This window comes from Polyodon spathula, chromosome 21 (genome assembly GCF_017654505.1).
Source record: "Polyodon spathula isolate WHYD16114869_AA chromosome 21, ASM1765450v1, whole genome shotgun sequence".
Classification (NCBI taxonomy): Eukaryota; Metazoa; Chordata; class Actinopteri; order Acipenseriformes; family Polyodontidae; genus Polyodon; species Polyodon spathula.
Window position 1 is genome coordinate 27,940,940 of NC_054554.1, and position 24,939 is coordinate 27,965,878.

Consider the following 24,939-nt stretch of genomic DNA (forward strand, 5'->3'; position numbering starts at 1 on the left):
CACCTGGGCTTTAAAAACTAGTTCACACGTGTTTCATTTTTTTTTTTTTTTTTTTTATCAGCTATAAAATCATTTCACGGACCACTGTCCTTCTATCTACACAGAACAGTAAGGATTGTTAAAACCTACCTCCCCTGAAAAACTTTGGCATCTCCTGCCTTGTCTGATCTCCTTGGATTGCCGGTTACCGAGAGCAACCGCTTCCATGGCAACGAAGCAAGTAAAACTTAACTTTCAGGTCCCTGCCTATTTTGTGATGATTGGCTTATACAACACTTAGCGTCACGCCTCCAGTGCAAGCCTTTTTATCTAATTGACCAGAGAACTTGCCAATCAAGAAGAAGTCACAATAGGAACTGTCTCAGGTTGTTAAGTGCTGAGGTGTGAGAGCCGCTCTGTAAAGGGGCGCACACTAATTCAGATATGCTGTAACCGCGGCGCTGCACATTTACATTCAGGTACGTGGGGTTTTTTTTCTTTCAAAATATTTATAAACCGCCAAATATTTTGTTACAGATACATGTTATTAGTAGCAAAAATAATATATTTTTTTTTGTGTGTGTGGGGGGGGGGTCACTGATATTAATATAACCCCCCCCCCCAACCCTCCAAAAAAAAAACTGTATTTCTGTAAAACTAAATAATAAAAATGCATGGTATATAAACGTTACACGAAGACAGAAAGGTAGCATATTAAATATATAATGCGACCCTATTTGTATATGTTAACTAAAGTGTTTGCTGTTGTTGTTGTTGTTGACATAGTTTGTAAGCTATTTAATCACCCTGTCTGCATTGAGATAGTGCTTGCCTACTTATGCCAGTTGTCATTGAAATGTTAATTTATCTGTTTATTTTTTTAACATTTTTTTGTCCTTTACCAGTTTTTTTTTTTTTCCTTACAGGAAAAGAGCAAACAGTTCTTCCACGATGGCGCTTTTGGGTTCTACCCATACAGCCACGTATACTCGCCCAGGTATGAAGTCCACTAACTTTCTACCTGCTATTTCCACAATGGCTTCCAGCTACAAGAACCCCCACTTCATCCTGAGCCAGAGCATGTACCTACCCTGGAGACCCAGCTCGTACTTCAGAACAGCGTCTGCCGTTCCCAGTATCGGTGTTACCTCCAGAATCTCCCCGGATCTGATCCAGGCCAAGGTCAGCAGCTTTCCTTCTAACCGCACGGCCCTGTTCGCCCGCTACACCCCTGTGGACTGGCTGAAGTCGAACCACAACAACTACATGGAGTCTGAGTCTTCGAGGCACAGCGCTGAGAGGCTCCGAGTGGACACCGCCCGTCTCATCCAGGACAAAGAGCAGCTGACCAGAAAGACCCAGAGCACCACCAGCAGGAACATCGGGGAGCGGCTCAACGACATCGTGTTCTGGAAGTCCGAGCTGAACCACGAGATCGAGAACATGATCGGGGAGACCAACGCCCTGGCCGAGGTGAAGAAGAGACTAGAGAGGGCCCTGGCTGAAACAGAAGGGCCTCTGCAGGTGAGCTTAATGGCAAAGCAATGATTTATATTAGAAGGAGCGCATGTATCAGTACCACCTGTGCCCCTCAGGATACCACACTTCTTTTAGTTTTGTCTGCTAGGGAAGAATGAATACAGGTATATAAGCTCCTATTTCAAACACAATTGCACACATTCTAGTCCCAGTTTTTGATGTCCAGATAAATTAGGTATACCTTGACTATTACATCTTACACGGATCCACTTATATCAAGCGATGATGCCACAGTGACCCTCTATTTTATGCTACTAAAACCACATGGGCTGCGCTATTGAAGGAGTACAAGTACACGTGGGCATTGTATATCCACCCTGGTGTAATGTGCAGTACTAGGGGCGCAGGACCAGCACTTGACACACCAGTGCCCTGGCATTTGGCCGCAGAGGGTCACTGGAAAGTGGAAATTGTTTTAAAGCGAAGGTAACCTGGCAACAGCAGACAGACTGATTGAATGTGGTCAATTATCTTATTAGGTTTCCAGCTTTGGGCCTAAGTAGTGTTGATGTGGCTAAAGCTCTGGTGACATGCACACTTTAAGGTGTGCTATCAGATATCAGGACAGTTCATTTACAGACATTTAGGTAATCAATAGCCTGAGCACCTTGATATTCTTTACACACAATACTATTGTATTAGGATTCTGTGTAGTTTGTCTTTCCTTATTATTATTATTATTATTATTATTATTATTATTATTATTATTATTATTATTATTATTATTATTATTGGTAGCAGTAGCATTACTAGTATTAATGGTAAAACTAGTAAAAAATATTGTTATTTTTAAACTCAGCCCTTGTGGTAAGATGCTATTCAGAATGGTCAGGCTATTTATTTAGCAGTTCACTGTGGTTTACCAAAATGTTCTGCAATAGTGAAGCTGTGAATTTTTGACTTAAGCAAAATACGGTACAGCAACCGAAAGACAATGCGCTTGCACTGCTCCAGTGTTTATAAGGCAAACCTTTGTTTTGAATTGACAGGTCGCTCGGGAGTGTTTGTACCACAGAGAGAAGAGAATGTCCATTGACCTGGTCCATGATAAAGTGGAGAAAGATTTAATTCAGGTTAGAACGGTTCTCTAATTATATTTGACTTGACATGTACAAATTATTGCATCTTATGAAGAGTACCAGTGGTAGAAATGTTTTATTATTATTATTATTATTATTATTATTATTATTATTATTATTATTATTTATTATTATTATTATTATTAACAACAACAATAACAATAATAATAATAATAATAATAATAATAATAATAATAATAATAATAATATAGTGTATCAAACTTGAATGTATTTAAAAATGACAAAAAAGCTACTGTTGTCCTACAGACATGCATTGCTGCTTCATAAATTTTAATATTAAATTAGTTTATCGTTAAAATACAGCAGTCTCACTGAACTGTCCTGGTCAATTACATTTAAATAAAAATATATTGAGTTTTTACTAATAATAGATGTGTGTTTTAATTGTCCGGCTCAATACAAACTATATCATGTGGTACAAACAGTATATTGTTTGTTGTCGATTTATATATAAGGAATTACCATGTATATGTTTTTGTTTAAACAGGAGGTTGAATCCATCAAGGGCTGCCAGGAGAGAATGAGATGTTCTCTGGATGCAGCCAATAGCCAGCTCGCGTAAGGGAGCAGGCAATAGAAAACACTGAACGGGATAGCATGCCATAAACAAACATACATTCATTTAATGTTATTTACTAGATAGCTAAAGAAAAAGGAGCTTCAATAATCAAGCATCGTGGTAGTAAAACACAGTGAAATTGTGATAAAAAAAAGGTGTAAATATATAGGATATAAGCATGGTAAACTACATAACTACAAGTACTGTGTTTATTTGATTAGTTTATTTAAAGCACTTTATCTTTAACAAGACTTAAGAGTGTCATCACTGGTCTGCAGTAAGAGTTGATTAAAAACAACACAATAGTTATATGGCTTAACTTTCTAATATAAGGATATACTGAGTTGTGTTTTTTCGGTATTGTTATGTTACATCCCATTACTTCCCCCCAATAGCAGTAATAAAGATTCAGTGTTGGAAAGTGTCTTGAGCAGCACAAGCATACACAATGAGAAATGCTTATGAAATATTTACTGAGATCACTGACTTATGTTAAGACTAAGTTGTGTACTGTATATCAGTAAAAGAGACAACTAGGTCTCCAGGCTTTAGGTATCCTATATTCTAGGCAACTTCACAGAGGTTGGTTGCTTGCAGATAGAGGAGGCACTTAGTTGCCTGCAATCAACTGAATGTAAGTGTGCTTGTGTAAAAAGTGAATGCTAGTCGTATATCTTTCTGTTCATTCTTAGACACTGTGTGTCTTTTTATAATTTTTTTTTAGGTCCAACAGAGCAGCCCAACACGAATTAGATAGAGACATCAATGACAAACTGATCGCGCACAGGATTGATGACAAGTGCCATTATCTCAGAAACACCTCTGATGGCATCAGTTACTTCCGTGGGGTGGAGAATATCGATGCAACGTAGGCAAAAACACTTTTTAAAAGGGGGCATGCATAAGGCTTACCATATGACTGCTTGGGACCAGAATGCAGTGCAATGTGAGTTGAAAAGCCTGAACTGTCCCAAACTGTCCTAGTGTACATGGAGTCATGTGGTAAGCCTAGGCTTGCAGTGTAGCCCTGGGGAGTAAATTACTCTTACCCTTCAATTTTGCAAACTGTTCTTGTGTCCCTTGAAGTCTTTTAACGCTTGGCTACTCCATCATGTGAGAAAGAAAGTGCTGTTTTTTAGTGCTCATGGTTCACATTCTTCTGTTCTAGTTTAATTCTTAAGGGCTGCTTCATGAAACATGTTAATATGTATAGCTCCTATTTATCAGAACGGTTTGCACATTAGGGACTGCAAAGGGTTCAGTATTATCTCCTTCACATAAGGTAATATCTGTGACCAACAGCGAGTGCCTTTTGCTTCAGGATCCCAATGTGTCAATGCTGCCCGTACCAGCTCATGGATAACTGATTATTCCCAGTTTGCTTCAGCGAGCTCTGCTTCCCAGGGCCAGCCTCTGCCCGGGTGTGGTAACACGTGTTTACTTTCCTGTGCAGAGTTTCAGTGCCCGAGTCCTGGGCCAAGTTTACGGACAATAACATCCTCCGCTCCCAGGCTGAGCGGGCTGCCTCAGCCAAGCTGCGCCATGACATCGAAACTCTTCTCAACACAACATCTAACGAGATGTGGAATCAATTCAACAACGTCAACGTGGCTTTTACCAACCGCCTGTCCGAGGTGGCCGATGCCAAGAACAAGCTGCAGATGCACCTGGCTAAGGTAACTCTTACAGAAAGTTTGAAATAAAAATATACATTTGGATACCTCAGTAATGCCAGGGCTCCGGACCTATTGCACAGTGAGTTTGCTGTTATCTAAATGAAAAATCTCCTATGTAAAACTAAAGAGCGGTCCTTTCTATATATCCACACATAGCTGTGTTTCCACTGTATCTTGTTTCTGAACAATGTACAACCTCTGCTAAATGTAACAGTGCCTTTATCTGTGCAGATTTTTTGTTTCACCCTCTTGGCATTCCTGAGCATACATAAACAGTGTGATTAAATTCTCATACTTGTTGTGTGGTGTGTGTTAGGCTCTTTATTAAGACTTCTCTATTGCAAAAGTATTCTGCCCTTGGAGACTCATTAACCCCCATTTCAAGAATTTGATTAAAACGTTGTCGATTTCTTACCCTAATGTCTAGACCCTGCAGGAGATCTTCCAAACCGAAATGCTCATTGAGGCCCTGAAGAAGGCCATCCGGGACAAGGAGAGCCCTCTCAAAGTGGCCCACACTCGTCTGGATGAGCGCACAAGGAGGCCCAATGTGGAGCTGTGCCAGGACTCTGCTCAGCTTCGGTCAGTTCAGAAGCACCCTGCAGCTGCATAGCTCAGTCTGTTTCAAGAGTTGCTTTTTGAAGCATGTCTGCTTATATTCACACATGTGCCCTTTCCCCCATTACTCTCTGCCAAAACATGGCACTTCCACAACACAAAAAGACACTGGAGCTGTTTAGAGTCCAGGCTAGGCGACTTAAACCTGCTGCTACGTTTGAGTATTGACTAGTCTACTATACCCAAATCACTATAATTTAAATACCAATTTTTAGAAAAGAACGCCTTTTTAAAGCTCCTTGTTAAATAATCAGCTGTTCAGCTTTGATGAGTTCAAGGGATGTTTTCAGAGGGCATATAATTACAGCTGCATGGTATTGTAGGCTAGTAGCATAATCTGCACAGGTTCAGGTCAGGTTCATTTGTCAACAATCAGATAGTGGGATTATTATACTAAACATTCGAAATCAGTGAATTCTAATGAGGTGCTCAGTTTGGATTTGCCCCTCATTTGTCATACGTGTGTGCAGTAGAACTGTTCTTGCATGAGACCTGATTATTCTGCTGCACAAAAACACAGAAACATAAAAGGTCACAGGCTAGACTGGTGAAGACTGCAAAAACAACTCATTGGTTCAGCCTGAAGAAGGAAAAAACATAATATTTGGTAGGACAAGAAATTATTAAAGAGATTATTGAAAAAAAAAAAATATATATATATTATACAGTTGATGGTACTTTATTTCCCTATATACTTAACGTTATCATTTTGTTCAGTTATGACAATAAACGATGCATGTTTTGTGCGGTTGCTTGTTCGCAGGCTGGTTAGTGAAGTCCGTGAGATTGACGACACTATTCAGAGACTGCGGGAGAGGCTCTGGGAGGCAGAGAAGACCCTTCAGATGCTGGTCAACACCAAAGTGACCCTGGAGCATGACCTGTCCATCAAGGCTAACTCCCTGTTCATCGACCAGGAGAAATGCATGTCAATGCGCAAGAGCTTCCCCAGCACCCCCAGGCTGGTGGGCTACACATGAAGGGTTGCATTCCAAAAAGGATTGTATTTTGAAGAAAAGGTGTATGGCATTAAATATATAGGGCACTTTCATGCTAAAATGTGATGATTATTTTTATTTTATCCCACAGCCCCCTCCCCCCTCCCCCCCCCCCCTGGGGTTCTTGACTTGATTTTTACACTACAATGGTTTCCATCCCATAAAACACATGCTGTTGCTTTGTCACTTAAACCTTGCTGTGTCACCCTTTTCACAGAGTGCAGCTAGTCCATGAAAGCACTGCATTTACATGATGACTACTTTAATTATGACTTTTTGTTTACGGACAAATTAGTGGTGATCTGCCATACAGTACCCTGTAAATTATTCTGTATGTGTGTGTGTGTGTGTGTGTGTGTATGTGTGTATGTGTGTATATATATATATATATATATCGGCAGCTGTTATTGATTGAAATTAACTTTGAAAAGTTTCAAATTGAATGATGGCTTGTGCTTGGCATGGTGATGTCTGTTGGTTGTAAAGAATGTCTCACTAAACTTCTGTTAGTATCACTGAAAAGATCTACCATCTGAGCTATCAGTTTTTGTTTACTTCCAAGCACTTGTAAATCTCAAGTATCTGTTTGTGTTCGGCAGATGTGATCGACTCAGTTTCCAAACCAGTTAGGGGGTGAACCCAGCTGGAAACAGTAATCTGTGAAACAAAAGACAAATAGTCCACACACACACACACACACACACACACACACACAAGCATAAACAACTAGGTAGATTATTTATATTTTGGTTAAGTCTGATATAAATGCCATACGTCCAACTGACAGTGTTATGGCAAGTGCTTCAAATCTATTATGGTCTAGATTCTGTCTTTATTGAGGAACAGTATATACCACATTCCTTCTTATCACCAATACCCATTTCTTTGAATGGCTTTGGAACACCAATGCAAAGACCGACTTCAACCCATGTAAATAATTAAAAGGGCTTGAGATAAAAGTGCCTGTAATTGCACTGGATTGCATTTTTACAAGTAACTCACCTCACCCAGTTAATGTCAACATTGTGACAGTCTGTATTTGAATCTCTGAAACCTCTGCACAACATTAAAATTGTTCTCCCTTTAAAACAAGTTCAGACATATCTGTGGCCATTGTGAAGCTAACCTTAACCTACAGTGTATGCACAAAACAAGTGTATTGCTGTAAAAGCCCCACTATGTATGGTAATGCATTGTAAAACAAAGACACAGAAAATAAATGCATTGTAAAGAATGGGAAATCCATGCAGTAGCATATGACCAGAAGACCATCATACACTTTTTTAAAGGACTAATTTTATAACAGTGTATACCACTAGCACAATACCTGGTTGGAGCAAAGCATTGGAAAGCAGTTGGAGTTGTTGATGCCCCAGCCAGGTAGTCCTTGTGTGTGTGTGTGTGTATATATATATAAAGTTTCTGTGTTTAATTAAAGCAAAACATTCCACTAGATGTGAAATCTGCTCAAGCCAAAGGTTTCAGTTGCGCAGTTTCAACAGCTCCTGCCAAGTTTCAAGAGCACTGGCCCAAAGTCACTGTCTGTCGTGTTTATTTTCAGCTTGCAGTTTACAGGCCAGGGGGAGCTGAAGTTTGATTTACAGTTCTTGTGTTGCTGCTTGAATGGCATTAGGTAGAAAGCACAACCCAATGAAAAGTTTTTGCTGAATATCTTTTTTTTTTTTCTCATCATGTTTTCCCCATTTCTATACTTTGATCATGGTTAATAATATGTATACCATGTTAGCCTATGCTGTACAGTACCATATATATATATATATATATATATATATATATATATATATATATATATATATGCATGCACTTTGTACAATCAACTTTATATTGGGAAATTAGTTTTCAGTATTCAGGTTTATCATGTGTTGGTTCTTATAAAACAGCATGCTGACACTACAGGACTTGTTGTTCCCCAATACTATAACTTTTGTAACTAAGGTACATGACGTGTTATACTGTACAAATAGGGAGGGGTTTCTTTTATAACAATTATGATTTGGCAAATGTACCTCTTAGTCATCTTCTACAATTGCTTCATATGCTGTTCTAACAATAAGTCTATGCAACTGCTATTAGACGTAGCTCTGTTCCTTCATCAGGACTGGAACAGAGCTCAGAGATCCTCTTTTCTGGGAAGGAGTAAAGATGTTGTGGGCCATTCTGAGCGATTATCAGTAGTGCCCTTGCTTGAAAGTACAAACACTCTCAGTCTCAATAGAAAAAAAAAAAAAAAAAAAAATGTCATTTTGTTTTCAAATGAATTACATCAACTACATTATTGTTACAGCACTCGGTAATCCAGAAGGATTTATTGAAGTACAGTATGTAATTAAGTGGTTTGAAATAGTTACTAAATCCTAGTTTATGTTTCAAATAATGACGGCAGCACATGCATGGCAATTGTATAACTAAAATACAATCGTAATTTAAAAGAATACTGTTCTGTTAAATGGTTCCATAATGTAGTTCTACCACAGGGTTATGTAGTAAACGTGTTGATAGTATTGTATGTGGTAACAGTCAGATTGCTGTGCATCTACAGTCTATAATAGGTGTTAAAGATTTGACAGCTTGGCCTCAGATCTTTTTGGTTAAGATATCATTGAAATCAATGAGCCTATTTCATTGTCAGCATTGAATATACCAAAGGTGATCTTTGGAAGAGCCAGTGGCCTTGTCTGAAAGCATGCATTCGCTTGCACCATAAACAGCAAAGTTCAAGGCTAAGACCAGCCAGGATGCATCTGAGGAATTCCTGATGCTGCCCTTCCCAGCACAGTCCCGGTTGGCCTGTTAAAGAGACAGGGCACCATTGTTCTCTGTTACTTGGCAGGGATTAAGAGATCTTTCAACGCTTTAATACTATCAAGCTGGCCTACAAAACATATCATTTTGCAAATTTTATTTATGGAACTAAATGCACTGGCACAAAATTTGTGGGGCAAATCGTGTTACCAGATGACATAAAAATAAAGAATGTGCTTTTCAAGTTTGCTTCTGCTTTAATAATGAAGGACTGTATGGAAATGGTGGTCTCCTATGCGCTTTGTGAAATATTGAATTGTTTATTAGTTGTGTAAGGGCAATGGGTAGAGTGATCTGAAGGGGCTCTTGAGGTACCTGGAGCCAATTTGACAGCGTGTTCCAAGATTTCTTTGAAGACCATCTCCAATGACCTCCTCATTCCCTTGACTCAAATTGAAAGGCAATGGTCTATTATGGGACGACAGAGTTCTTGCCTAAATGCAACATTATGGTAATAGGCACCGCCTCTGTGTATTGGTGCTCCTCAATCCTATTCTTTCAACAAGCATCTGCACTTGCTCGCCCAATCTATGACCTAACCCCAATAAAGCATCTTTGGAATAATTGATAGAAAACATTCCCTGGCATAAAGACCCTACCTCGCTCTTTATAGCAGCTGCATGCAGCTTTACACACAGATGGTTCCCAATCTTTTTAGGCTCAAAATTTTTTACTACAACAAGGTGTCCTGTGTCCCAGAACCTAATGGGGTCTTAATGCCTTCTGGAGTTAAATTGTGGGGGATTGGCGATTAAAATGTGACACTTGATAGGCATGAGAATAAATGACCAACCAAAGAGGTCATAAAGTTATTGAATATCTGAGAAAGGGCTGGCATTATGACACCGGTCAGAAAAATACCTTTGGGACCCCATTATAATCCCAGGGCATTGCCCTTAAGAGACCCTAGCAGAACCATTTGCAGACCATAGTATTACCAGACATGACAACACAATGTATCTGCGACTAAAGGGCTGAACATTTCTACTTATTAAACAGGGCCCGAGATGACCTTTCTAGAAACAGCAATTTGATTTGGTTCCTGGCAGCAGAGACTGTTATCTGTTATCAGTCGGACACTTGCTGGAGTTCTAGCGTAACATACTGCCTATCTGACTTCCTCTCTAATACCGATAGGTTCGGGGGCTCAGAGATAAGGTTTTCCTCAAATGACAGGTCTGTTCTTTCCTTTCAGCAATGCATCAGCCCTCATGCATTGTGGAGTGGGTGCCTTGTATCTTTAAATAGCCGAGGCTGAGCTGAATGAAGCCACAATGACACATCTGGGCGTTGGAGTGGGAGCTGTACAAACTGATATGCATGTGGCTTTAGAAGTGTAGTGGTAACCAAGGAATCAGCTCGTGAACAGGCAGGCAGTGCCCGAGGAAGAAGTGACAGTCACGCAGACTTCATCACATACCCGGCCCGCTTTCTGGGGATTGCCTCTTGGAGCTTCTACAACTTTGTTTGCGTCTGGTAAGTGTTCCCTTCCTCGTTTTCAACTGCAGGCAATCTTTTGCATATGCTTTGCTGCAAATTTAAATGTGAACGAAAAGATATTGGTAACTATGGTTCCACTGTGTATAGTTTCCATGAGTATATATAATATAAAGGCATTGATTCAGACAAAACATTTAGGTTAATTGCACGCATGGTTATATTGAGCCACTTCCTTCACACGGCACATGGGGGTAATTGTGTTGTAAACTGTCCAAGGTGGACATATTCTCACCTGGTCAGGTGGTGTGAGAAAGAGGTACAAAGCAGAAGGACAAACCAGGTGGCACTTATTGAGTTAATAAGAAGGGAAGATGAGGCTAGAGCTGAATCACAGCTCAGATTAACACCTCATTATGTAACTTGTTACTATCAAAGCTGCTGGTGACAGGCATTGGGTTTTGGTCTAAGATCATTATGTGGCTACAAGAATACCACAGGCTAATAGCATTGTTGTAAATATGTCTACAATTACTTTGGATCAGTCCATTGGGTAGGTGGGGGGACTTTAGCGAGGATTTGTTTTAATTAAACTATGATTATCATTTTTTAATATGTATCGATTATTTTATTGATGTATTGCAGTTTGCAGACACTAGAATATTTGGTGATAGAGATGTGTTATGTGATACAGATTTCAGGTTCCATTTATAACAGTGTTTAAGGATCAACTAATACTCATACCACCCCACCCTTAAAGTATAATCAAATGGAGTGAACTCAATTTGCACATGTTGCTGGCATGATCTCTGGTCTTTCACAAACAGCAAAAGGAAATGTCTACAAATATGTACACCAAACTATCAAATATAAACTCTTAGCAAGCACTCAAAATATTTAAAAATGAAAGTGTACAACTTGGAAACACAGATTCCAAGCAGTTGTTTTAAAAAATAAAAATAAGAGAAAATCCCTGGAATGCACAACGTAGAATTGATAAGCATAGTAAACAAGAAAGGAATGGTACTATCACGGCTCCCACTACATGAGCACAGCAAACACTCCACGTGGTGTGCAGGTTTCCAGGTGGTTATGAAGTAGACACCGCAAGAAGTTGGAAATAAAACAGATTATCTGAGCTGTTATAAAGAGCCTACTGGCCGCTAAACAAAAAAAGTTACCATGACAGCACAAGCATATATTAGTACATATACCAGAGTACTACCACTGTTTCATTTCAAACATCTGCTGATATTTTCCCATGTGTACAGCGTATAGAGGAATTCAACAGAGATTTAATTATAGGCTGGCTATGCCAGTTCTTGGCACCAGTATTGCTGTTTTGCAGAATGGTTTCTCATGCACTATTCCCAAATGCTGGCTATGACCAGAGCACATGTTTTTATTTTTATGGGAAACTTGATACAGTACAGAGTTTAAAAAGCAGGAGGGGAACATGTTTATTTGGACATGTGAAATTATAAATGCATGTATGTGATGAATATATCACATACATGGGGGGGGGGGGGGGGGGGGCTAGAAAGGTGGCATCTGAGAGTTAATCTGGACTGGAGACTGGAGTCCAGCATCTGTAGAATATTATCTACAGCTAGACCTCTTGGGGTGGATTAGGAAATAGCCTTGTAGAATCAGCAGTGCCCTATAATTCTATTTTGGAACATCTGAAAAATCTATAGATGATTCTGACATTCAAAGAGTCTGCAAAGCCTTATTGGCAAATGTAAATGGCTGTCATTAAATTTGTTTCATATTGAAATATTTTGATGAAGGAAAAGGGTGGTAACTGAATTAAATGTTTGTACTGTAGTTTTAAGTTTGGGTACTGAACGTTGCGTGGTTACAATAAATGTTTAATTTCTGCATATGTGCAGAATATTATCATTATATATACAATTTGTTTGTACATAAATTAAATATTGGCCATCTTAAGAGGAAAAAACATAATAAATAATTAAGTAAAAAGATCACAAAATGAGGCCTACATCAGGCACCTGTGTTTTTTCCCTTCACATCCCATAATGTGTTTTGTCATCTCAAGCTGCCTGCTAACATGTTTCAGTGTGGTTAAGTGAAATTTAAAAGTAATTGAAACAACTTGCATTAGCAGCATGGTTAGGAGATAGCATCAACTCCATAATGAGATATAACTGCATTCCTTTATTTACTAATAGCCTGGAGCAGAAAATTTGTTCCAATAACATCTGCGCTCGCTGACTTCAAATGTGTTTTTATTTACTGACATGGGTGAAGTAAAAAGCAAATGAGATTTATTTTTTTATTTTTTTTATTACCAATAATAATAATAATAACCCTAATTTAGTAGTACTTAATGGTTCTTTAACCAAATTGTCTAGCTTGGTGCTTTATGAATGGACCACGAGGAACCAATTTTCAAACCATTGCTGTGTAATGCATTTAATTTATTCCTAGAAAAATTTGAATTTGAATTATAGAAAGGGTTACCAATTGAGTTTATGAATCATTTTCCTTGACCTTGCTCCTGAAATTAGTGCATGACATCACTCAGTAGGAATGGGAGTTCCCATCATGTTCCATCGCTGTGTTCCATACTCATTCCTGGAAGAGGGCAGTCCACCATGTGAATAGCATATGAAATACAGCAGACTAGTGACAGCTACTTTGATCTCCTGTTCCTTCCATCACAGTCCCCTCTTGACTTGACACAGCCCTGTGCCTGACACACGTGCATCTTTGTTTAATATCCCTCCCATGGCTGGATGGATAAAAAGGAAGGGGTTTCGTGACTAAACAACATACTTTGAACACCAGGGGGTCTGCCTTCCTTTGCATGGGGAAACGCTTCACTGGCATTCCCTCTGATACTCGCTGACTCTGCGCTGCAGCTGCAGAACACACTCACTCACATGTTTGTGTACCCCATTCCCAGGACAACACAGCCACACAGCGACCTTGAACTGGGCCAAATGATTGGAGTTCTATTTCTCAGCATTTGAAGTTGAGCTCCTCCTCAGTGCAGCTATATAACTTGTTAGAGGGAGGTAGTCTAAGTGCAGAATGATGCATCTCCATTTGGCTTGGAGGGTGGGTCACAGTTTCCAAGTATAGAATAGGTTACTGATCAATATATCTACCAAGGTGCCAAAAAAAAAAAAAAAAAAGATCAATACATATGTGTTTCTCTTCTCCATAGCTGATCAAAGCTACCTACAAAATTCATTTTTTCTGTATTGTTATTAAGCTTTTTTTTTTTTTTGCGTGGTATAAAGTGATATTAATTATAATTATAAAACTAGGAACCGCACTCTGTTTCAAAATAGCATTAGTTACACAGCACCAAAGACTCATTGAGCACTTTTGTGTCGTTGTGCAGAAACGGGATGGGTTGTTGGTGTAGCCTAGTATAGTACATAACGATAAAATCAAACATAAAATAATAAGCTGTACGTAACCTATTTCGGTTTCCATGCAACCCAATAAGTGGTCAATGTAAATGCGTTCATTCATACAGTACAAACACACCCATACTCTTGTTATTAATAACTTCCAAGCGGTTCCCCCTGGCTGTGATTACACGTTTCTCGGTCTGCGGCTGTATTACTATGTTAACTGTCAGAGCTGGGCTCACCCTGACGTAGGGACGTATCCAGGGCGTTGTTCTCTCGTATTGGGAAAGTTTATAACTCCAGCGGATACCTCTGACATCAAAACACTCGCAGTGAAGTTTGGGCTCAAGACGTGTGCTGTGGTTTTACTCTGCTTCTTATCTGCTTACAGTTCTTTATTTGAAGGATTTTTCTGTATTACTCTCTATATCCTTAAGTAAGTTGGATCTCGAAATTATTTATTTATATTTTGAAAGCCTTATGTTTAATATTATTATTCATGGAAATCTGTTGGAGCTTTTCCCCGGGATGATTTTGGAATTAGTACGACAGCAGAATCGTTTCAACGCAGGAGTGTGCATTTAAAATAATTTCAACTTCTTTTTTTTTTGTTTTCGTTTTTTTTTTTTTGTGGTGGAAAAAAAAATTGATTTTAATCGACTTTTTTTTTACCACTAAAACCTAACATTGCTGGGTTGTGCTGGTTTTTTTTTTTGTTTGTTTGTTTGTTTTTGTTTTAGTTTTTTGCTTTACACGTTTTATTTAGACAATTGCAATGAATTCCTGTTTGCAAACCGCATATTACATTGAGTCTATTGTGATAAAATACTTCAGCTGCATCATATAGCATTTACTGCTTAGCTAATGTACAGTAGTTTACACCCACACGCAAAATTCTGGAATACCCTAATAGAAGCTTTCAGAATCCAGATCAAAATTTCGGAAACATTTTCTGATACTTTACTTATGTATCGGGATTATTTTGCTTATATTTACTTTTTAAAATTTTAAATCGTTTTTTTTTTTTTTTTTTTTTTTTTTTAAATACATAAAAACGAAGTGTCGGATTGTCAATGTTTGGGGGACAAAAAAAGAACGAAGAGATTCTACCTATGTGAAGCTCTTGTTTGCGCTGAATGGGGGCTTTGTGAGTATAACGGTCCACGCCACTAACAACCCCGCGGAGGAATGCTAGCTACCAACACAGATGTGGGAAACACAAGATTACCATCTGTTTCTCATGAGCTGTATTCGTCAACGATAACAGAACGATGTGCAAAGCCTAGAAAATGCTTGAAGTTGTTTTTCTTTAATATTTAAGAAAATTAATTTGAATTTCCAACGTAAAATTGTGTGTGTGTATATATATATATATATATATATATATATATATATATATATATATATATATATATATATATATATATATATATATATTAAAATATCGAAAAGTGCTTTAAACATATCTGGTATGTTTTATATATTTAAACCAGCCCCATGCTATGTGTGTTTGCATTGTGTTTAGCTACGTTTAGATTTCTAGGCCAGTTCTGTAATTCTCAGACTCGAGAAAACTACAGAAAGTTTATTTTGAAACTCTTTTTTTTTCCCCCTGAACTTTTCATTTTTACATTTTGCGTGGAACGTGCGCCCACCGGCCCTGCCCCCCTGCGGTTAGAATGTGTTACTGCATTAGGCATATGACACACCCAATTCAGAGCGCTCTCTGCAGTAGTACATCGAGTGTAGCGGTGTTGTTGAGCTCAGCTTGCTAAAACCACAATTTATTTGTTTGATTTTCGATTCTATTTTTATTTATTTATTTTTTATTTTTTTAGAATTGTCTGGAAAATGCTCCTCTTGTTGCTGGGAATCGTCCTCTTGCACATTGCCGCCTTAGTGCTCTTGTGTGTGTCCACTATTGTTAGCGTAAGTATAACTTTTTCCATTTGCATTTGACTAACTTGGGGGCTAATTTAGCATTCCCAGGCAGCATAATATAAAGAAACAGAACTGGACAGCTGCGTTTTATTGCCTTATCATGATGTTATGAACTGTGATTGTGTGTGTGTGACAGAATGTTTCAATTGTAACTTGTTATAAATCCATCATCAAGAATAACCCGCAAGTTACACACGTAGCAGTTAACAGTTTAAAATGTAAACAAAATAAATTTCTCAGTTTGTATTGCTACTAGTTCTGCCCTTAATACGCTGATTCAGTGTGTGGGGATTTTATTATAGAATTAATAAAGAAGCAAGATGGAACTTGTTAAATGCTAGGTTTATTTACTGTACTGACCTGCTTTTTTTGGCCAGAGGCACTATTATTCGCACTTCAATAAAGGGCTGTCGTTGATAGTGTGTATTGTATTTATCACAGACCTGGGTGGAGACGAGCGGTAGCAGTGCAGACCTTTGGCTAAACTGTTCCACCACCAACGGGGGGTCGCATTGTGATCCTGCAAACACGTCAGGTGAGTGAAGTTCTCATTGCATCCACAACCAACCACACATGGATATAGCATGGGGGAGTTATTTATTATTATTATTATTATTATATAGCGCTTTTCTGAGTGAACCACCATCACAAAGCGCTTTACAAGATAGGAGACTAGGGTGTGTGCATCAGCTGCAGTCACTTAACAATGTCTCACCTGAAAGTAGGTTAAGTGACTTGTTCAGGGTCACAAAGTGAATTAGTGGCTGAGGTGGGATTTGAACTGGGGACCTGTTGGTTACAAGCCTGTTTCTTTAACCACTGGACCACGCAGCCAGAGTTTTGAGCTGTTGCTGCTAAAGATAGTGCTTGAACAAGCTGTAACCTGTGTAAAGATGTCAGTGGCATGCTTTTACACTCATTGACAGCAAAATAAAATACTATTTATATAAAATTGTGTCAAAATCAAAATAAACTACTACTAATTAATTGAATAATAATAATAATAATAATATTATTATTATTATTATTATTATTATTATTATTATTATTAATTCAGACAGTTGTGCGTTTGCTAATAAACTTAATATATTTGGATTGATGTCGCAATTTGCAAGCTTACGTAGTTTTTAGTTTGCATAAAACGGCACAGGCCAACTCTATTTCAATATTCTGCCGCTACTTTATTTTCTAGCTGGGCGTGTGTGCATTCGCTGCTGTCTCATGTCAACCCTACTCTTAATCCTGGAGGTGGGTGTGCCTGCACGCCGCGGTGGCATTTTGCTGCCATCTAACGGCGTCTGGTCGAAAGTGCACTTCCCCCTCCCCCCTTCCTCCCCCTCCCCCGTCTTCAACCTCGTATAAATAGGCCTCGAGTTATATTTCCTTATTCAGCTCGTAGTGTTTGCAGCTTAGTTGAGAGTGTGCAGTCTGGCGCTATTTAAAGTACAGTACGTATGTACCCTGTATGATTAATCGTTAGGTCATACAATCTATGGCTAGAGATGTAGTTAAACTGTTTGTCGCTTGCACACTGGCAAATAGATTTTTGTACACTTTGATTTTTGGTCCTCTCAGGTGTTTATCCCCTAATAGATAAGGGTCTGCGTGATATTCTTTAGTTCACTATTTTGATTTTTGCGTAGACTAATTGGGATTGAATGCAATTCCTTTCTGATGAAACAAGTTCTGTAGCTCTCAGCGTTGTTCCTACTGGAGACAATCTGGGGACTGAACGGGCTTGAAGACTTGCAGTGCTGCCAGCTATCTGAGTGGAGAAACGTGCTGCAGTGTGTAGCCTAGCAACAGCTTTTTTTAGTGACATGTCATTTGTCCTATTATTTGTCTGCCAGGCTAAGGTGTTTCTTGAGTTTCTCTGTCATCTGTTTGATCAAGCCTTACCTTAAAACAAAAAACTTTTGAAGGGAATGAAGCTTATACTTCGCAGAGTGGACAGACAGTGCTGTGGTCCTGACACTGCTCTCTGTAACTTACGTCACATCACTTATTGTTACTGTAATCCTTTAAAAGAGGACACAGTTAAAAAAGGAACCTTCCACACCCTGTGAATATGACTGCATCAGGGTTTCTTCAGGAATCACTGTCAGAATGTACTCCACACAGAGGTGTGGTTTAATGGAAGCAATCTGTTCTGCACCAGCCAGTCTGTCTCAGCACTCCCTTGTAAAGTTTAGCATGACTTCTCCGCTGCGGAGTGGCGTGGCTCCAACTTTTGGATAGAGAAGTGAAAAAAAGATGACAGTTTTGAATCTGCGCTCCTTCACGTGTGTTGTTGTATATATTAAAACGTTCTTGTATTATAATGGACTGCTGGGTTTAGAGCGAATCCATTTTTTTCAGAATTTCTAGAGCTGACAGGTTAGTTACAGCTTCCCTAACAGTCGTGAGTTTGGAATAAATCAGGCTGGTCTGACGCTGTGCAGCTCTGTGAGTGTCTGTTTCTGGGAAGCAGTCAGATTGGATTTCCATTGCTGGTTTAGATTATGCTGTGATTGAGGAGGATGTGAAGCATGCTTGCTGCTATGGGGTGCCATGTGTAACTTAAATCTTGTATTTTTTCCCAGATTTATAAAAGTTTAAGTTTTTTTTAAATGTGCACATTCAGATAGAATTTATAAATCTAGTTACAAGATTTAACATTTAGCTAAATATTAAACTACATGTTAAATCTCTTAATAAGATTTAACATTTAGCTAGGTATTTAAATAAATCTTAAATCTCTTAACAGAATTTAAGATTTAGCTAAATATGGTCAGCTAAATCTGGAGTTTGTATGCAATTTTATTGGCTCTTGTAATGCTAATCAGGGAATATAGACATTTCAGCATTACAAGAGCCAATTAAATCGCGTGAAAGCACACAGAGGGCGGAGCCTTTTCTTACTATGTGCCAGGAGCAGGTCAGTTTGCTCCCGTCAATTCATCTTGCGAAAATTTGCCCTCGACAACTGGTCCCCATGACAACTGGTCCCCATGACAACTGGTCCCCATGATAATTGGTCCCTGTGATAATTGGTGCCTGCGATAATTGGTCCCAGCGATAATTGGTCCCCAAAAGATATTCTTCACATGAAAATTTGTAACCATGTGCAAACTGTTGGAATATCATTGCAAATAGTAAGAATTAATTGTGAACCGCTCTTGTGAACAGGGTGTGTTGGGAAACGCGAGTTGTGTATGGGTTATGTCTCTTTCTCCTCTCGCTGTTGCTTCAGCTGTCAGATCTCTGTCCCTCCCTGCTGTGCATGATCAGCTGCTCTGCTTAGCACGCTGGTCTGAGTTCATGTGGTCTAGTTGGGAATATGCAAATTGAGACTGCAAATATGAGCCAAAAAGTGTGTCTGCTACAACACTTAATGTATCTTGTGTCTGTTGTTGTTGTTTTTAATCGCTTACCTCAATAAGTTTCCTTACAAAACTTTCAAAATGTTATCTTTAATAAGCTGGCCGCTAACAGCAATTAAAACGAATGTTTGAAGCTTTCCTACTGAAGCGCTGTGGTGTAGAGGTTACGATAACGACGCTGCAATGTAGACGTCGTAGGAAAGATCCCCACCAAGCGAAGTTTATACAATGACATTTGAATCAAGCTTGCAAAGTTCTGCAGATGGCAGCATGCATATTTGCTAATGCCTAGCCTAACAGATGTGTCGGTTCATGCATGGGTCCACTTTAAAATGGATCTGTCTGCAAATGACATTGAATTTAGTCTTTGATCCCTCATAGGGATTTGATACAGCCTCTGTGGCATTGGGGAAAGCATTCCTTCACTTCAAGGCTGTGCTAAACTCAGAATGCAGAAGCAGCTGAACATGAGAAGAGATAGTTGTCAAAGCAATCCTGTGAGGTTGTGTGTTCTGTTTAGAAACTGGAACTCACAAAGGTGGCTTGCATGGCCCCTGTGCGAGAAATAAGAACCGGTAATTGGGTTGAGCCAGCTGCAACACATTCGATAGACTTCAGCTATTGGTAGCTATTGAAAGCTATTACAAGCTACAGATTGAGCTGGAGGGTGAGATCAGACGATGTCAGTGTTCATAGACGTGGCTCTGGCTTTGCATTTTAAATTGTTGCACTTTGCATTCGCGGCAGCAAACAAAGACTTCTGCATGTCTCTTTGTATAAGTTTGTAAGATTAAAGCACACTTTGAATTTTTCCTCTAGTGCACCTTAACCCAGTCAGGACCAGACGTACTTGAAGTGCAAAATAGTCAGTGATTAAACAACTGGAAGGACCTTCCTCATGTGAATGGTAAAGGTGATCAGAGCAGTGCGGTGTATAGACACCATGCAAAACTCTTTCATTTAGTTTTCGCCTGTCACCTTTGTATTTCCAGACTGCTATTGTTGAAATTTCAGAGCTGATTAGTTGTTGATAGGTGAAATGGTAGCCGTTATCAGTCCAGAGATGATAGATATGACTGTGATGAATTAATTTAGTTAAAAGTAGTTGCTCTGTACTTCAGTGATTCAGACAATTGCTTGCATCATCAATGCTGAAGGTTCAGATGATGAAGACGTTGAGTTTAGTGGTATCAGATGATGCAGACTCCTCAGTCTGATTGATTACGCTATGTTGATACGCTACAACCCATATTTTTGATGTTATTTTTTAGAGACTGCAACAGGCATTTTTTTGTATTGAACAATTTAATGCTGTAGTGCTAGAGATTATTGTAAAGCCCTTTATTTTAATGGACTGAAAATTTCTATATTAATAAACTAATAACTATACATTTCTATGTTATAAATATGTTTAAATATATTCTGATATATATTTAATATGTTTATTTTCCATATCAGAAGCAGCGACTTTGCAACAAGGGTGAGAAAAGTCATAGACCACCAAATAAGCTAAAAGGAGAGACAATTCATTTCAAAACACTGACAAACCTGTATCGTGTCATTTAGTATGGCTTTCACATTCCACCCTAATCTTTCCCAAGACAAGGCACCTTTCTCCCATAGAGTTGCAGTTAACTCCACCCCAGTGAATTATGCAGGCAGTATGACAGAGCCTCTTTCACATTCCATTTTGCAGCTACAAGGACATATTAAGCAATTTGGTTCAATGCCTTGATATCTGCTCCTTTGTAACCCAAGCTATTCCAGTGCATTACCTTCTATAGAGATGAGAATACCCATTCCTTGAAACAGCTGGCTGAGATATTGCATTTTTTACCATGGGGATACCTTTGAAAGCAAGGCAAAAATCAACAAGTAAACACAGAAACATCATTGGAAGGCAATAGGGAAATACATTATCTTAAGAGAAGTATGGAACTAGCATCTTGAACTACCTCATTGTATCCTGAGTTAGTAATAATAAAAGCAGAGAGTAACTATACAACTGGGGTTAAAATACTCCATAGTTTTGCAGACAACATTCATTCTTTAACCCTCAGGTGTCCAAAGTTGGTCTTTGTCCCAACTCTGTTCGAAATTGTTTAATTGAACCAATGAAACCTCCATCCAGACCCTGAACTAGTTCATGATCTCATTTTACCTGTTAAAAATGGAGCGGCCCTCCAGGACCGTGATTGAACACCCCTGGTTTAACCCAAATGACTCTTTGTTCTTCCTTCAAAATGTGCAAAACAAAGTGTACAAGGTGGGTCTTGACTTTCCTATGCATGTGTCTCGTTTGGATTTCAGAATGGATTCAGGCGGTCCAGGCCACAATGATCCTGTCCGTCATCTTCAGCGTGATTTCCTTGTTCCTGTTCTTCTGCCAGCTCTTCACTCTCCAGAAGGGAGGGCGCTTCTTCTTCACTGGAATCTTTCAGATACTTGCAAGTAAGTTAATTTGTGGCCAGGGGACTGTCACAAAAAGCGTTACATTTCAGGAGGGTATTGTATTTATTTTATCAACGTACACCATTGTTATGCTGCCTACATTCTCCACTGAACCTTTATTTATGACACCGCTCATGCTTGTGCTACGTCCAGCACAGCATCCAGTCAATTCCTTATAATTACCTGAACAGAGCAGGGCTTGGTGGTACGGAACATAACAGACAGCAAAATGGCCCCTGGAACCCTGAATGCAAAATATACAAATTGGCTTGTTTGCACCCTCTTGCTGTGTGTATTTCTGTTTAACTGGTTTTTTTATCACCTGCAGTAGTGAATACAACAGAAGCCTGTCAGTCAACACAAATCCATTAGTGCCTATTATTCATTATTTATAATTCTAAGAGGAGTAGGTGTGTCATCGTACTTGTTTTCCACTATATGAAGGTTTACAATGGTACAATTATGCAGTAACTATGGTAGTTTCCAATGCTTTGATATTTTTTCATTGTTTAACTTGAGTCACCAAGCTACTGTTGTTTTTTTCATGCTTGCCTATGCTTACTGTTTGCTTTTACTGTGTCACACTGCAGAAAACCTGAACTCAGGTCCTCCCACTATTCAGGATAGTCTCATTATGGCAGAACATTTCAATGCAGAAAAGACTTGTTGGTGATTGGTGGCGCAGTAGGCCAGACTAAGTGATCGCAGTGGTTAACTTAGACCTCACTGCATCACCAAAAACAAATAGAATTTTATGCAGCTTTGTCGAGATGCTAACATAGTGCTTTGGTGTTGCCTTTCACAAAGTTTAAACTTAAATATCCTTTTCTGGTAAGCAGGAAACAAGTTGTATTATTATTATTATTATTATTATTATTATTATTATTATTATTATTATTATTATTATTACACCTCTCTGTGTTCTAATCGATGCAGAGTCAGGCAATATCTCAACCACAATAAGAACAAAACAACATTCAGCCCACAAGCGCACGTCCGGTTCCTAGGATCTAATTGATCTCAGAGCTTTATCAATTTAGGTCTTAAAGGATTGCAGTGTTTCTACCTTGACAGCATGACTAGGTAGCCCATTCCAGAAGACAGAATCTGCCTAGATCAAGACTTTTCCTTGTGATTGTGTGAGCCTTGTGTCTGCAGCAGTTATGTAGGCAGTGAGTTTTAACCTTGGCTCAGCTGGGAGTGGGAGCGCAGGGAACAGTGTTTGCTGTCTATTGTTCACCCGCACCCACTGGCATCGAAATAAAACAATTGCAGCGCCTTCATCTGCGTGCAATTAGGGTTATTGATTTTTGCCTGAGGGGGGAAAAAAATGAATACTGTATTATGGGATGTGAGCAAAATCTGATCCCACTGGAGCGATGGTTGGCAGAGAGAAACAGTGTGAGTGGCATAAGTTAAAATGTCACTGCGGCAAGCTTGTAGGCGCTACTCTGCACTTGCCAAAAGAGGCCGTGAAATATCAAATGTGACTTCATAACACTGAAATATTAATGCTCATCTCATTCTGTGCAATGTTCTGAGAACATCTATGGAATCCAGCCAGTTTGCTATATTGCTGTGGAAATAATCTCTAAAAGCATTATACTGCCGTGTATGCAGTTATTCATAGAACATGATCATCTTTGTGTGTGTGTGTGTGTGTGTGTGTGTCTGTGTACATTTGAGTATTCAGTTCTTGGTTGGACTAATATATTGTAACACAGAATCTTTTGAGGTTAAAGAAAATTCGATTCAGTGGAAACACATAGTTAAAAAATCCCAGATGACTCCCTAAAAAGTAAATCGATAAAAAGATGTTCTACTCATCAGAACAGACTGTACCTTAGTAATATATACATGTATATGGCACCCTAGTAATATATACCCTGTTTCCCTTTTCTTTAGGTCTTTTCGTGATGAGCGGGGCGACAATATACACCGTGAAAAGTGCTGATTGGGTCCCGGAGGCGGCAAGCTATGGGTACGCTTACATCCTGGCTTGGGTCGCCTTCCCAATCGCTCTGATCAGCGGATTCATTTACATAATCTTGAGAAAACGTGAATGAGCTTTCATCAATGGCACCAAGGCGTCTTTACTGCAGCGTCCAAAGTCAGAATTGAAACTGATAAAAAAAAAAGAAAAATTTACAAAAAAAATACTGTTATAATTTGAAGATGTATATAGTAAATGGTTTAAAACCTATTTATAACACTTTTTACATACATGTACATAGTATTGTTTTGCTTTTTTGACCAGAGATATCTTCTTAAGCTCTTGTAAAGCTAATTCAGGCCTGCGGAACACTCATTGTAACGATGGAATAAACATGTTTGTGCCTTTCTTTTTTTTCTTTGTTCTGACGCCAAAAAAAACCCCCGAAATTTGATTTTGATTATGTTAACCAAAGCGCATGTATAAAATAGAAGTCTAGAGAGCTTGTGTTTCAGCTGTGTTCGTTTTAGAGAAATACATTTGCTATAATAAATTGATTAAATAAAAAGTAGCTTGATAAATTTGAAATAACTTTCTGTATGTGAAGATAAACCAAAAAAAAAAAAAAAAAAAAAAGTGTTGTTTTTTTTGTTTGTTTCAAACAATGGTGCTATGTATTTACCATTCCTATTATTGATAGCCATTTATCCCTCTCAGTAGAGAGTCAATTAACATGATATAAAAATTAAAATCAAAACGCTTTACTTCCGTGTAACGTAACTGCTTTTGTACATAGAGGATTATAGTCAAGTATTTTATTATTATTTTTTAATAAAAGCTTCTGGAAGATTGGAATGACACACTAACTGTTCACTGTACTTGGATCTGTACTGTACTGGACTATGCTAGGGTCTGAATTAATCAACATTGCAATGCTGTGCTGTGTATATTATATGTAGATATGGTGCCTGCTATTATCTGTAATATATACCAGTGCTGTTTTCAGAATGGTTGTGTAAGTAAGGTTAGGGAGGACAGAGAGGCCGTTCAGTTATTCTGCCTTGACTGCTGAATACAGGACTGTAGATGACAGCTGGTAATATACATATTTGGCAGCTGAGAAAGAAAAGGCAACAT

The 24,939-nt window shown here is 38.7% G+C and overlaps 2 protein-coding genes across 4 annotated transcripts; both read left to right on the plus strand.

Annotated features, from left to right (window-relative positions):
- The first annotated feature begins 354 nt into the window (after positions 1-354).
- Positions 355-6,847, plus strand: tekt3 (tektin 3). Of its 2 annotated transcripts, none has more exons than XM_041221213.1 (8): positions 355-458; positions 885-1,503; positions 2,508-2,591; positions 3,106-3,176; positions 3,902-4,045; positions 4,631-4,853; positions 5,281-5,435; positions 6,235-6,847. In XM_041221213.1, exons 2-8 carry the CDS (start codon positions 931-933, stop codon positions 6,449-6,451), a joined length of 1,467 nt encoding a protein of 488 aa, XP_041077147.1. In that variant the 5' UTR covers positions 355-458; positions 885-930; the 3' UTR covers positions 6,452-6,847. The 2 variants fall into 2 exon arrangements, with proteins under 2 accessions (XP_041077147.1, XP_041077146.1); XM_041221212.1 differs by having other exon boundaries at positions 906-1,503; positions 6,235-6,844.
- A 3,748-nt stretch (positions 6,848-10,595) lies between these two features.
- LOC121296347 (peripheral myelin protein 22-like) lies at positions 10,596-24,370 on the plus strand. 2 transcript variants are annotated; one of them, XM_041221801.1, is made up of 5 exons: positions 10,596-10,768; positions 15,954-16,044; positions 16,498-16,591; positions 21,729-21,869; positions 23,775-24,370. In XM_041221801.1, the coding sequence occupies exons 2-5, from the start codon at positions 15,967-15,969 to the stop codon at positions 23,933-23,935; spliced, it is 474 nt and encodes a 157-aa protein (XP_041077735.1). In that variant the 5' UTR covers positions 10,596-10,768; positions 15,954-15,966; the 3' UTR covers positions 23,936-24,370. The 2 variants fall into 2 exon arrangements, with proteins under 2 accessions (XP_041077735.1, XP_041077734.1); XM_041221800.1 differs by lacking the exon at positions 10,596-10,768 and adding an exon at positions 14,420-14,551.
- Positions 24,371-24,939: the final 569 nt, after the last annotated feature.